We start from the raw sequence: 14,668 nt of genomic DNA on the forward strand, positions 1-14,668 counted from the left end.
TGGGGAAAAAGGTTCTGACTGTCTAGGGGCGGCACGGCACAGTGGTGCAGCGGTAGAGTTGCTTACTGCGCCACAGACCCAGGATCAATCCTGTGACCGCATTGGTTTTCACCAGGCGCTCCGGTTTCCTCACACACTCCAAACACATACTGGTTTGCAGCTGAATTTGTTTCAGTAAAAATTGTGAATTTTCCCTAGTGTGTAGTGTACGGGCTGAACGCTGGTCGGCGCGGACTCGACGGGACTGTTTCCGCGCTGTATCTCTAAAGTCTAAAGTCTACCCGCACTTTGTCTCTCTTAATTTTACTTAGATAAAGTCTCCCCTCAATCTCTGACATTCCGAGAAAATAATCCAAGTTTGCCCAACCTCTCTTTGGAGCTGAAACCTTCTAAACCAGACAGCAATCTGGTTTTAAGAAATAGTTATTCTTGTTACTTGAATCTTTGAGCCAAAATGAACCATCATCACGAGAACCCTCAGGTAGAACTTGGTTCATTAGGCACCAACTTGAGAAATCTGCCTTCAAAAAAGTGAAAAGTTCATATGTAAAAGATAAGGTGTGTTATCTTTAACTGACTTGGTCAGGGCTACACTCCATTTAACATAAGTGATCAATGCATTTTCCAGTGACTCGCACCACAATGCTTGATGGAGTATTCTGTGGTGATATCCCACATTTACAAGATTGTAGGGGGTAGAGGGAAAGTGAGGTGGGAGAGAGGAGAGGCGAGATAAAGTGTGGCAGGTTTTGATAGGCAGATGGTTGAAACAAAGGCCAGAGATTAAAAAACAAGAGGTGTGAGACATAAAGATTGAGGAGTTGCGAATTGAGAAGACTGAGGAAGGTATGGAGGGGGAGGGGAGAAATAGGGGGCAAGTCTAGGTGAGGTACACTTTGTGCTGCCTCACCTCTCTTCCAACTTTCTACTCTCCCCACACATTCAGTCTGAAGAAATGTCACCTCTCCATCTTCTCCAGAGATGCTGCCCGACCCGCTGAATTACTCCAGCACTTTTCGTCTTTTCATGTAAAACAGCATCTCCAAAACTTGTGGCCCAGTGCAGCAGTAGAGTTTCTGCCTTACAGCGCCAGAGAACCAGGTTCGATCCTGACTACTGGTGCTGTCTGTGTAGAGTTTGCACGTTTTCCCTGTGACGGCACGGGTTTTCTCTGGGTGCTCCAGTTTCCTCCCACATTCCAAAGATGCGCGGGTTTGTAAGTTAATTGGCTTCTGTAAATTGTTGCTGTTGTGTAGGATAGAACTAGTGTGTGGGGTGATCGTTGGTTGGCATGGACTCGGAGGGCTGAAGGGTCTGTTTCCACACTATATCTCTAAACTAAACTAAAACTGAAACTTACAACACTGTTATTCATTATATTGATTACTTTATTTTTTTTTCATGAATGAACTTGAAAACGTTGGCATTTTTGCTTTAAATTTGCCTTTTCTTAACCCTTTCAGTCAAAGTGAGGTGAGGGAGTTGTGGGCCAGGCTCCAGAGAGGGAAGCCGGAACTGCTGGTGAACTTTGAACACTTTTTAGTCAAAGTTTCATCACACATCCAGGAGATGCATCAGGAGAAGGAAACCATAGAGCAAGCACTGAAACGGTAATTGCTTACACACTTTATACTTTATATAATTGCTTAAACCTACTTTATACTCTCTCGCAAGCAAAAACTGAAGACACGTATTCCCTTTATTCTATATTCCCCCTCTCTCTTGACTTAGTCCCTGAACACCATCCAGCAACCCTTGCTGGAAGTGATTATTTATGATTGCCTGGTTAAGGAAGGAATGAGTTAGGGCATAATGCCTTTGAGTTCCATCAGTGAATGTCTAGTACTTGTTGGTCCAGCTAACATGTGAAGAATTGGTATTGACTCATTATATTGATTTGGTTTACTATTGTCACGAGTGCAGAGATAGAGTGAAAAGACAAATCATACTATACATGCATATGATATAGCCATACAGGTAATGCAGGAAGAGAAAAATACCAGAGTGCAAAAATAATGTTACAGTGGCGTTATAGCAGTACAGTTACAACGAAAGAGAGAGCAGCCGGCAACAGTGGACGCAAGACCAATAAGGGCCATAAGAGAGTGAACCTGGGTCTTACCTTCCGCGCTCTCAAGGCACAAAGGCTGAGGGTGGCTGGGCGAGGAGAGGGACGACTGTTCACTGGACGATCTGGACGGAGGAGACGGCTGAAGACCCTGCAGCAGCCCAGGGCTTGTCTGGATCGGAAACCGCTCCAGGAGACCGAGCGCGTAGACCGGACTGGACTTTGAAAATGGCGCCAAAACCTGGCGACTTTTGCATGTGGTCTCAGTGGAATAATTCCATACATTTGTACTTATTTGCTTACATTTGGTGATACTTTACTGAACTGTATGCAAAAATAGAATTTCACTGTATGTCTGTCTGACTGGTTAGCACGTACCCTCGGTACATGTGACTATAAACTAAGCTCAAACTCAAACATGTGATTATAAATAACCACTGAAAAGTACAAATAATAAAATGTGCTAGGCGGGCATTGAGGTAGGTTGGGAGATCTGGACTACAGCCTAGTTCATGGAAAGACCATTCAGTAATCTGATGACAGCGGGGAAGAAGCTGCCCCTGAACCTGGTGCAATCAATTCTTTAAGAGAGGAGAGGAGAGGAGAATACAGTTACCAAATGTGTCAGGAACTTGAAAGGCCTCTTAACCGTTTAACTTTCTTTGCTTTACCTACAAGAAGTAGATAGTATATTTTCTTTCTACCTCCTCAATGGTTTCTGTACAAGAGAGAGAGCAGATCATTCCAAGATGAATGATGTTGTCCAGTCCCCTTTTGACACCGTCGGCAAAGTTTCCGCATTGTTATCTGATGCACCTTTTATTAAACTACAGGAAGGAGTGTGAGCATGACAGAGAGGTACGCTGTCTTTATGATGAAATGGAGCAACAGATCAAGAAGGAGAAAAACAAGTTATTGAATGAGGTAATTCCTTGATTTTATTTTTGGGGCACTCTGGCTTGATCCAAACGTTTTCCAATTTGTTTTTTATTAATTTTATTGGCTTTGGTAAAAAATTGTAAAATACCCCATGTCTATCGGGTACTGCTAGTGCATGGGGTAATTGCTGGTCGGAGTGCACTCGGTGGACCAAAGGGCCTGTTTCTGCACTGTATCTCTAATGTATGGGTAACTAAAAGGAGGATTGCAACCGTGTAATTTTGCATAAGTTCAGTTTCCTCCCACACTCCAAAGACGTACAGGTTTGTAGGTTAATTGGCTTCAGTAAATATTGTAAATTGTCCCTAGTGTGTTGGATAGTGCGAGTGTGGAGAGATCACTGGTTGGCGTGGACTCAGTCTACCAAAGAGCCGATTTCCACAGGGTCTGGTCTAACCTACCTGGGTTTTCTAGGCTGAGTCAGTTCAACTGGTCAACCCAGCTGGTACTAATTATGCTGGGGAGTGGCACGCAACCCCCTCTGTGTAAAGATGTTACCGCACACATCTCCTTTAAACTTTGCTCCTCTCACCTTAAAGCTGTGCCCTCTAATATTTTATTTTTCCATTCTGGGAAAAAGGTTCTGATTGTTGCCCCTTCCTATGACTTGCATCATTTTATATACTTCCATCTGGGCTCCCTTTAGCCTCCGACACTCCAGAGAAAACAATCCAAGTTTGTCCACTCTCTCCGTTAGCTTAGACCCTGTAATCCAGGAAGCATACTGGTAAAGTGCTTCTAAAGCCTCCACTTCCTTCCTGTAATGGAACTGTACACAATACTCCAAATGCAGCCTAACCAAAGTCCTATAAAGTTGCATCATGGCTTGCTGAATCTTTACTCTATGCTCCAACAAACACCATATGCATTCGTTACCATTCTATCTACTTCTGTTGTCACCTTTTGGGAGGTATTTACTTGGAGCCCAAGATCCCTCTGTACATCAATATTGTAAAGTGACTTGCCATTAACTATATACCTGACTTCCAAAAGTGCACCACCTCACACTTGCTCAGATTAGACACCATTTGCCATTTCTCCACCCATTTCTCTAGCTGATCTATATGCCGCTGTATACTTTGACTGTCTTCCTCGACAGTCTGCAACTCCAGCGACCTTGGTGTCATCTGCAAATGAACCACAGAAAGAGTGAAACGTAACGAAAAGTAAATGCTCTTGCCTTTTATTTCAACAGGATGTGTGGAGGCACAGTGAACGGAACCATCAGCTAGAAAGGGAACTGAAGAGCAAGGAGCAGGACTTAGAAAGCATCATACTACAACAAAAGAAGGTACGAGGTGGCTCCATGATGGTTTACTTTTCAATTAACGGGTTTAACCCAGTTTTCATTTGGAATCCTTTTCCTCAGAATTAATTTGGTGTGGGGGGAGGAGTGGGAGAGTTACATTTATTTTATCAATGATTATTTGGTCTGTTCTTGCATTTAACGATAATGACATTAAGAAATGTTTTACAATGTATTATTCATATGTACCTGTGTTCATAAGTCAGGCGTTCATTACCTAGTCTGTAGATTGGAAGAAAAACATGTTATCACAGGTTAGAGGGTTTAATATTGCGTCCAGGCAGAAGATGAGGTATTGTTCCTTCAGCTGGGTGTAAATGTAAAATTGTCCCTGGTATGTGTAGGGTTGTGTTAATGTGCGGGGATGGCTGGTTGGTGTGGACATGGTTGGGCAAAGGGCATGTTTCCACGCTGTATCTTTAAACTAAACTAAACTAAATAAAACCCAGACGTATGAACATTAATTTCTCTACTTGCATGTAATTCCTGCATCCCCCCCTCCCCCCCACCCAGTCATCCTACCAGTTCCACTGTTCGCATCCTCGCATCCCTCTTGTTAACACATCTTCCCCTGCCAACAATGGGCCATTATGGGGTCCACCCATCCTGATGTCATCTGTTGCCGACCCTGATTTGTTCTAGATCTGGCTTCCGCCCCCTCCATAGCACAGAAACTGCTCTCCTCAAAGTCCTCAACGACCTCCTCACCTCTGCTGACACTGGTTCCCTCAACATCCTCATCCTCCTCGACCTGAGCGCAGCCTTCGATACAGTGAACCATAACATCCTGCTCACCAAACTCAAAGACCTCGGCATTGAAGGCTCTGCACTCAGCTGGCTCCGTTCCTACCTTTCCAACAGATCCCACTTCATCTCTCTCCACAACCACACCTCTGCTACAGCCGCAGTCACTCAAGGCGTTCCCCAAGGCTCCGTACTCGGCCCCTTCCTCTTCATCATCTACATCCTCCCCCTTGGTCAGATACTCCGCCACTTCAACCTGGACTTCCACTGTTACGCTGATGACACCCAGATCTACCTCGGCACCAAATCCCCCCACCACCCCCCCCCCCCCCCCCTCTCCCATATCAACTCCTGTTTGTCAGCTATAAAAACCTGGATGCAACATAACTTCCTCAAACTCAACAGCGATAAGACAGAATTCCTCCTCATAGGCTCCAAAGCCACACTCAGCAAAATCAATAACCCCACTCTCACCATCGACGGCACCACTGTCTCCCCATCTCCCCAGGCCCGCAACCTTGGCGTGATCTTTGATTCCACCCTCTCCCTTGAGCCTCACATCCGCCATGTCATTAAAACCTCCTTCTTTCATCTCCGCAACATCGCCAAACTCAGACCCTCTCTCACACCTCCTGCCGCTGAAAGACTCATCCATGCCTTCATCTCCTCCCGACTGGACTATTGCAACTCACTTCTCCTTGGCATCAGCTCCACCTACATCAACCGACTCCAACTGGTCCAGAACGCAGCCGCCCGACTCATCGCCTACACCAAATCCTGGCATCACATCACTCCAGTCCTCAAACAACTTCACTGGCTTCCCATCTGCCACCGGATCACCTACAAAATCCTGGTCCTCACCTACAAAGCCCTCCACCATCTGGCCCCCCCATATCTCACTGACCTCCTCTCCCCCTACCAACCCTCACGGTCCCTCAGATCCACATCAGCCGGTCTCCTCTCCATCCACAAGTCCAACCTCCGCAGTTTTGGGGACAGAGCCTTCTCCAAGGCAGCTCCCAGGCTCTGGAACTCCCTCCCTCAACTGATCCGCAATTCCGTGTCCCTCACCATCTTCCAGTCCCGCCTCAAGACCCATCTTTTCACCTCTGCCTATCCTTAGCCCCACGTCCCCCTCCCTTTTCATCTGTGCATTAATTGCCTCATATTGTGTTTTGAATTGAATTCTGTCTTTACTTTGTGTACTAGTCATGTCTCTACTATTTATATCATTCCCCTTACATGTTTTTCCTCTACCTGCTAAATTTTTGTAAGGTGTCTTTGAGACTCTTGAAAGGCGCCCATAAATAAAATGTATTATTATTATTATTAGATTTTTCTCGCCTCCAGTTTGTTTCCGCACTCCCCCCCACATCTACTTTCAGTCTGAAGAATGGTTCCAACCTGAAACGTCACCTATTCGTTTTCTCCAGAGATGCTGCCTGACCCGCTGAGTTACTCCAGCACTTTGTCTCTATCTTCTGAATACAGTTGACTTGACGGGAAAAAGTGGATCAGCGCTTCACCTGGAAGGAGAGTTTAGGTCTCTGGATGGTGGGAAGGGAAGAGGTGAAAGGACTGATGTTGAGCCTCCTGCCATAATGGTTCCCATCACCACTCCTCATTCCCATGCAGCAGGGGAGTGGTGTATGGGGATGGAAGTGTGGACAAGGGGGCCGCACAGAGAGTCCCTACAAAACGCAGAGGGGCTGAGGAATGTGTTTAGTGGTGGAATCTCATTGGAGCTGCAGATATTGTGAAGGATGATATGTTGAATGCAAAGAAATGAAGAGAAGCTTTTGCAAAAGAGTTACAGTACTTTATTTAACTGGAGCAAGATCATCTATTACACACGTAATAGGGGCGGCACGGTGGCGCAGCGGTAGAGTTGCTGCCTTACAGCGCCAGTGACCCGGGTTCAATCATGACCATGGGTGCTGTCTGTACAGAGTTTGTACGTTGTCCCTGTGACCACGTGGGTTTTCTCTGGGTGCTCTGGTTTCCTCCCACATTCCAAAGACATGCGGTTTTGCAGGTAAATTGGCACCTGTAAATTGTCCCTAGCGTGTAGAATAGAACTAGTGTACGGGTGATCGATGGTTGGTGTGGACTCGGTGCGCCAAAGTGCTAGTTTCCACGCTGAAATTCTAAACTAAACTAAATTAAATGTACATGATGTTTTCATTATTTTTGTATATTTTTACTAAGGTGTAATTTGGAGTTAAGTAATAATTATATTTGCTGAGAGCTTAGTATGATTAGACTTGCCTCTCCTTTTTTTCCATTCTGTTGCTTAAATAGATTGCAGTGGGAACCAAATCTTAAACCTTGTCATGATTTGCTTTGTATTCCATTCAAACAATGATATCCTTACGTAAGAATTTATTATAATTATTTTTTAGCTTGCTTAAGGTTTGTGGGTATTGTGCTCAGATATTTACTTTTAGTTAGTCCCTATGCTCTGATCAACAAAACCTGCCTAGAGCAGATTGCAAAGTCTATTTATACATAATCTGGTTAGACAACATCACCACATCATGAACTCTACAGGAAAGCCCACAGGTTTACTCAGCTGTAATTTGTGATCTGTAATTTCATTGCGTTGCATGTGAAACCTCCCACAGATGCACCTTACAACTAATGCAGCAGTCATTGAAGCAGTCATAACAATATAGCAAGTATGTTGAAAAAATGTATACATAGTATACTCTCTCACAGAATAATGTGGTAATGACCAGGCAATCTGATTTTGTGAGGTTAACTGAAGAATACATATTGATGAGACACTAGGGGAAATTGCCCTGGTCGTCAAATCTTTAGGACGTTTGATGTGAAACTTACAGAAAGGCTTGCAGAGAGTCGATGTGGAGTGGATGTTTCCACTAGTGGGAGAGTGAAGAGAGTCTAGGACTAGAGGTCATTGTCTCAGAATTAAAGGACGTTCTTTTAGGAAGGAGATGAGAAGAAATGTATTTAGTCAGAGGGTGGTCTTCTCCTTCTTTTCGTGTCTTTGAAGCTGGTTGGTTATATGACAGTTTCCCATTCCTTTACACAGTCCTTTGCGTTTTTATTGAACACTGCAAGATCCTTTGGGCTGCACTGGTTGGGTAGTAGGGGGCAGACAAGGCAGTGCTGCATTGTATGGTCCTCTTCTCCACATTCACAGGTGGTTTGGCCAGTTTCATATCCCCATCTGGCCATGGCAGCTTTTGATCGCCCTGTTCCTGTTCTCAGGCGGTTGAGCGTCTACCACTGGACCCATGGTGCTTCTGAGCCCGGAGGGAGGGCTTCAGAAGGAGGGATACCCATGTCAGTAGGAGGGGGGTCGTCCTCAAGCCTTTTTGTCCATAGTTGGAGTCTGGTTTCTTCCCGTGATGCTATTAGGGGCTGGACATGGCTGAGAAAGCTTCTCCTGGACTTCAGCCGTTGGGCCGGGGGTACACGTCCGTAGAGGAGGTGGCGTTCATCACTGGTGGCCTTGGTCATCTCTACTCGGCTGGCGACTTCCCGTCTCACATCAGCAGGGGCAATGCCAGCGAGGAGGTGCAGGTTGTTTATGTTGGTGGGCTTCAAGCAGCCAGTGATTGAGCGGCAGGTGTTATTCAACGCTGGGTCTAGTTTCTTGGCATGGGATGATCTCTCCCAAACAGGACACGCATACTCCGCAGAGGAGTAGCACAGGGCCAGAGCAGTAGATCTTAATGTGTGTGCTGTGGCTCCCCATTTGGAGTTGGTCAGCTTCCGGAGGATGTTATTTCGGGAGTTAACTTTCAGTTTGGTGTTTTTAACGTGTTCCTTATAGGAGAGAGTGCGTACCAGTGTTACACCGAGGTAGGCAGGGTTGGTGCAGTGCTCAAGAGGTGTTCCAGACCATGTGATGTTAAGGGTTTTGTTTGCTTCCCGGTTCCTGAGATGGAACGAGCAGGCTTGGGTCTTCGCAGGGTTTGCGTGTAGGTGGTTGCGCTCGTAGTAGAGGTGTAGCTCATCTAGGGCTGAGGTGAGATTCGCTTCTACAGCTTCAAACGTACTCTCTTGGGATGTTACACAGAGGTCGTCGGCGTAGATGAACCGCTCAGTGTTCTGGTCCATTGGCTGGTCATTGGTGTAGATGTTATATAGTAGTGGAGCCAGCACACTACCTTGAGGCAAGCCATTCCGTTGTCGTCGCCAGCGACTTTGCTTGTTGTTAAGGACAACATAGAAGCGCCTATCTTTCAGCAGGGCTCCGATGAGGTCCGTGAGTGCCAGGTCTTTGGTATTCTCCAAGATCTTTTTTAGGAAGGCGGTGAATCTGTAGAATTCTTTGCCACAGAAGGCTGAGCAGGACAAATCAGTGGATATTTTTAAGGCAGAGATGGATACAGTAGATTCTTGATTAGTACGGGTGTCAGAGGATATGGGGAGAAGGCAGGAGAATGGGGTTAAGAGGGAGAGATAGATCAGCCATGATTGAATGGCAGAGTAGACTTGATGAGCCGAATGGCCTAATTCTACTCCTATCACTTTTGATCTTATGACCTTACGAGGGAGTATGTTACTGATGGAACCCCATTAAAAGATCTTTTCCAAAGGATGGCAGCAATGACAGAGCTACATTGTTAGCGTAGTAATGGAAGAGGAATCTAGTTGTTTTTGCGTTCAGATCTCTGAAGTGCACTTGGAATAATGACTCTCTGATTCAGAGGTGAGTGCGTTATCTGATGAGCCACAGCAGACATTTATGGGCCGCAATCAAATTTGTATTAAGTGCCCAAAATGGAGGTAGTTGAGGAAGGTACAATCAGAGTATTTAAAAGACACTTGGACATGTACATTGTTAGAAAGGTTTAAGAGGGACATGGGCCAAACGCAGACTAATGGGATTAGTTTAGAGGGCTATCTTGGTCAGCATGGATGAGTTGGGCTGAAGGGCCTATTCCCGTTCTATATGACTATGACTCTAATTCCATTGGTGGGCATTGGGTTCAATCCAGAGGAACACCTCACCATCACTCAGAGCCTTTGACTCTGGATCACCTCGCTCAAATTTGATGCCGTGTAGAAATTCATCTCCATCTTCGATCTGCTTTATGTTGGCAGGCACAGCGCAATCATAACCATGGGAACCCCATTTCAGTGTTCAACAGAGTCAAGCAAAGCAACTTCAAAGCCCCAAGATGTTATCAATCTCACTTGGTACAATCCTACCCATCCTCTCCAACAAGCTTCTCATTAGTGTGGAGAGAAGGAGGCTGAAAACTGACAGGGTCATAAGTGATAGGAGCAGAATTAGGCCATTTGGCCCATTGTCTACTCTGCCAATCAATCATGGGTGGTCTCTGTCTCCCTCCAAACCCCATTCTCCTGCCTTCTCCCCATAACCCCTGACACCCGTACTAATCAAGAATCTATCTATCTCTACCTTAAAAATATCCATTGACGGCCTCCACAGCCTTCTTGGGCAAAGAATTCCACAGATTCACCACCCTCTGATTAAAGAAATTATTTAGGAACTAAAGGAACGTCCTTTAATTCTGAGGCTATGACCTCTAGTCCTAGACTATCCCACTAGTCGAAACATCCTCTCCACGCCTGCTCTATCCAAGCCTTTCACTATTCGGTACGTTTAAATGAGGTCCCCCCTCATTCTTCTAAACTCCAGCGAGGATGAAGAGGTGTATAAAATTATGGGAGACTTAGATAGGGCAGATAACCGGTATGCGATTCCCATGGTTGAGGTATCTAAAACTAGAGGGCATGGATTTAAGATAAAGGGGAGGATGTTTAAAGGGGATCTGAGAGTTACATTTTTCATATCAGTAGTTTGTATCTGGATAGCCTGAAGAAATGTCCCGAACCAAAACGTCACCCATCCTGTTTCTCCAGAGATGCTGCTGACCTGCTGAGTTACTCCAGGACTGTTTTTATCTTCGGTATAAACCAGTATCTGCAGTTCGTTTTTACATATCTTGCTAGTTTCGGTCAGAATTCTCCTAACCATCATTTAACATTAATTAGGTCTAAAACCCTTCAGTAGGTCTCATGCAAATAATTCCTTTGCTATTTTGCACCCAGTTTGTTTCCTGATTTAAAAAACCTGAGCCTTGTATCAATAGATTTAAAGCTACCTGATGTGAGTGATACTGCAATATAATTAGTAAAATCGTGTTGGCTGCTTTTAAAAGATGCAAAGTATTCTCTTATTCACATTTTACTGCCCATAAACACTGATAAATTAGTGTCAGCTACTAAAAAAGCTTGCTCATTGACTTAATGTTTTTGGGTTGATTGAAAGAGCCCTGTGGTGCAATAAATCACGAATTTGCAGTGCTGCATCAGGGAAATAACCCGTAAAAGCAGGAGTTTATGTGAGAATTGTCAGAGTAATGGATGAAGGAAGAGAACCTTACCTGGTTTTAAGACTTCCATTGAGAGGTTTAACAACAAAAGCATTGCAAAGCATGCAAAATTATGTTTTTTATTTTACAAACTGAATGGATGAAATCCATTTAGCACATATGAATACATCCACTTAGAAAGTAAGTGCACATATTTAAGCTTTACATGTTCTTGGGAGGTCTCCTTGGAAGCCAACTAAATATGGGTTTGATGCGTTAACCCAATTGTATGATTGTAATAAGGTGACTAGTACATCCATGGAACTGCAGATTCTGATTTACAGAAAAAGACAAAGTGCTGGATTAACTCAGGTGGCCGGGCAACATCTCTGGAGAACATGCCTAGGTTCGGGACCTTTCTTCAGATTCTGAAGGGTATGGAGAAGTCCTGATGCAAAGCATCACCTTTCCATTTTCTCCAGAGATGCTGCCTGACATCCTGTTACTCCAGCACCTTGTGTCTTTTCACTATTAGAGTGATTATTTTGAATAGAAAAAGTGAGGATGCTTAGCGTAATTTTAAGGAATATGTGTGTATGGACAGATGAATCTCAGGGATTGCACAATCCCCTGCCATGTCATCCAGCCAGTAGTCGTGAAGGCACGCTACCTTATTTTTCTTTGGCACCGGGATGAAAGTAGTCTTCTTAAAGCAGCTGAGAACCTGACTTTGTTATAGGGAGAGGTTAAAGATATGGGTGAATACTCCGGCCAGCGAATCCATGCAGGTTCTGAGGACATGGCCGGGGTCTTTATCCAGGCTCGTCGCTCTCTGGGTTCACTCCCAGAAAGACCGATCTGACGTTTGTGACGGTGACCATGGTGCATATTTGGTTTGTGAATGTTTGGATGATCACGCAAATCAATTTGTTTCTCAAACCTGGCACTCACAGTTAAAAGTTTTGTCCTCAGATTGTGGCACGGTGGTGCAGCAGTATTGTTGCCTTACAGAGCCTGAGAGCCGGGTTTGATCCTGACAATGGGTGCTGTCTATACAGAGTTTGTACGTTCTCTCCGTGACCGCAGAAGTTTTTCCCGGGTGCTCCGGTTTCCTCCCACACACTAAAGACGTACAGGTTTGTAGGTTGATTGGCTTCAGTAAAAATTGTAAATAGCCCCTAGATTGTAGGATAGAACTAGTGTACAGGAATTGCTGGTCAGCACAGACTCGGTGAGCTGAAGGGCCTGTTTCCTGTTAGGAGCTGTTGCTCTAAACTAAACTAAACTAGAGTATTTGGTTTATGTATATTCAGATGCAAATCTGATGTATATTCAGATGCTGCAAATGTTCTTCACTTTGATATGTGACGTTGCCTGGAAAGCAGCAGAATGTTTTTCTTTCTGCGTTTTTTCCATATCATTTGAGACTGACACCTCACGAGTGATCTCGGAGATCAGTGGCTTTTGTACTGCATGGAGGAGAAGGTTGTGCTAATGGAGCCAGGGTTGTTGAGGCACACAGTGCTGGAGCAAATCAGCGGGTCAGGCAGCATCCCCTGGAGAACATGAATAGGTGACAGTTCGGGTCAAGATCCCTCCTCAGATGCTCGGACTAGAACTAGGACTGGAATCCAGGTGAGCTGCTGGCTCCACTTGCTGGCAGCCAGGGAAGAGGAGACGGTCAGTGGAGCCTACAGTTGCGGCCCATGCATGTCCTCCAGCGATGCTGTCTGACCTGCTGCGTTACTTCAGCATTTGGTGTCATTCCACAGAATCACGTTACATGTGACAGTTATAAACTAATCCAATGAACACACTGGTTTTGTGCGATTCAGCATCGTATGAGCCCAAAAGGTCCAAAGTTTGATGCCTTCATAGTAATTTCACAAACTAAAGCCCCTGTCCCACTTAGGAGACCTAAACAGCAAACTCTGGTGACCTTGCCCGCCACCCAAAAAAAAATCAAGGTCGAGGTGACCTGCAACCTCCTACCACCTCCCACGCATATGTTGAAAACCTTCCTCGACAATGGAAAAAAAACGGCTTTGACTAGACCTGCGACTAAAAAATTATTGATTTTTAAAACTGCAACCTATTTTTAGTCGAGGCCGGTTTTAATCATGATGAACAAATAGCAGCAACCTAGATGAAGCCTCGACCACGCAGAAACCACTTTCGACCATTAGGGAGAGTGACCAAAACCTCCTGTGACCTCATGGAGACCTTGGGTGGCGGGCAAGGTCACCAGAGGTTGCTGTTTAGGTCTCCTAAGTGGGACAGGGGCTTTACTCAGCACAGATGGGGCTCAGCAAGAGGGCAGTAATACAATGGTGGGGATTGGCTATAAGAGTAAAGGGAATGGGAGAAAATGGTTGACTTTAACTTCTTCCACATTCAAGTAACGGATCATGTGTTCTCATGCTTCATTCATCATGTTGACAGCTGGAACAACAGTTTGAAGAGTTTAACAGTGAGCAGACAGATGTCAGGATCCAGAACGAGAGACTGAGACGTGTGAATGATGAGCTGCAGAACCAGCTGGAGAGGACGAGGCAGGACCTGGAGGTCACACGGTGTAACTTCCAGATTCTTCAAGAAGAGACACGAAGTGAGCATCATAACAAAGCCAGGTAGGCACCGGCTTCTTCGCCATTTTTAAGTCATTTGGATTTGGATTAAATCCTCAATTGGTTATTTAAAATGGGGGTGCAGATAATTTATTTTTAATAGAGGAAACGGCACAGTGGTAGAGTTGCTGCCTTATAGCACCAAAGACCCATGCTCAATCCTGACTATGGGTGCTGTCTATACGGAGCTTGTATGTTCTCCCCATGACCACGTGGCTTTTCTCTGGGTGCTCCGGTTTCCTCCCAACACTCCAAAGTTGTACAGGTTTATAGGTTAATTGGCTTTGATAAAATTGTTAATTGTCCCTACTATGTAGGATAGTGTTAGTACACGGGGTGATTGGTGGTTGGCTCAGTGGGCCGAAGGGCCTGTTTCTGGCTGTATTTCTGAAGTCTAAAGGGTCTCTCGAATTTATCTACCCTAAGGGTTGTGGAGGGTCAATCATAATGCCCCTGTCCCACTTAGGAAACCTGAACGGAAACCTCTGGAGACTTTGTGCCCCACCCATGGTTTCCTTGAGGTTCCCGGAGGTTTTTGTCAGTCTCCCTACCTGCTTCCACTACCTGAAACCTCCGGCAACCACCTGCAACCTCCGGGAACCGCACGGAAACCTTGGGTGGGGCGCAAAATCTCCAGAGGTTTCCGTTCAGGTTTCCTAAGTGGGAC

At 45.3% G+C, this 14,668-nt stretch overlaps 1 protein-coding gene across 1 annotated transcript in view; it reads left to right on the forward strand.

Moving 5' to 3' along the window:
• LOC116984793 (EF-hand calcium-binding domain-containing protein 4A-like) overlaps window positions 1-14,668 on the forward strand; it is a 123,938-nt gene that overhangs the window by 57,898 nt on the left and 51,372 nt on the right. The window contains exons 5-8 of the mRNA XM_033039171.1: window positions 1,464-1,610; window positions 2,902-2,992; window positions 4,203-4,298; window positions 13,817-14,004. Coding sequence (XP_032895062.1) covers window positions 1,464-1,610; window positions 2,902-2,992; window positions 4,203-4,298; window positions 13,817-14,004 — 522 coding nt within the window. The remainder of the gene's footprint in view (window positions 1-1,463; window positions 1,611-2,901; window positions 2,993-4,202; window positions 4,299-13,816; window positions 14,005-14,668) is intronic.

The sequence above is a fragment of the Amblyraja radiata genome, chromosome 20 (genome assembly GCF_010909765.2).
Source record: "Amblyraja radiata isolate CabotCenter1 chromosome 20, sAmbRad1.1.pri, whole genome shotgun sequence".
Classification (NCBI taxonomy): domain Eukaryota; kingdom Metazoa; phylum Chordata; class Chondrichthyes; order Rajiformes; family Rajidae; genus Amblyraja; species Amblyraja radiata.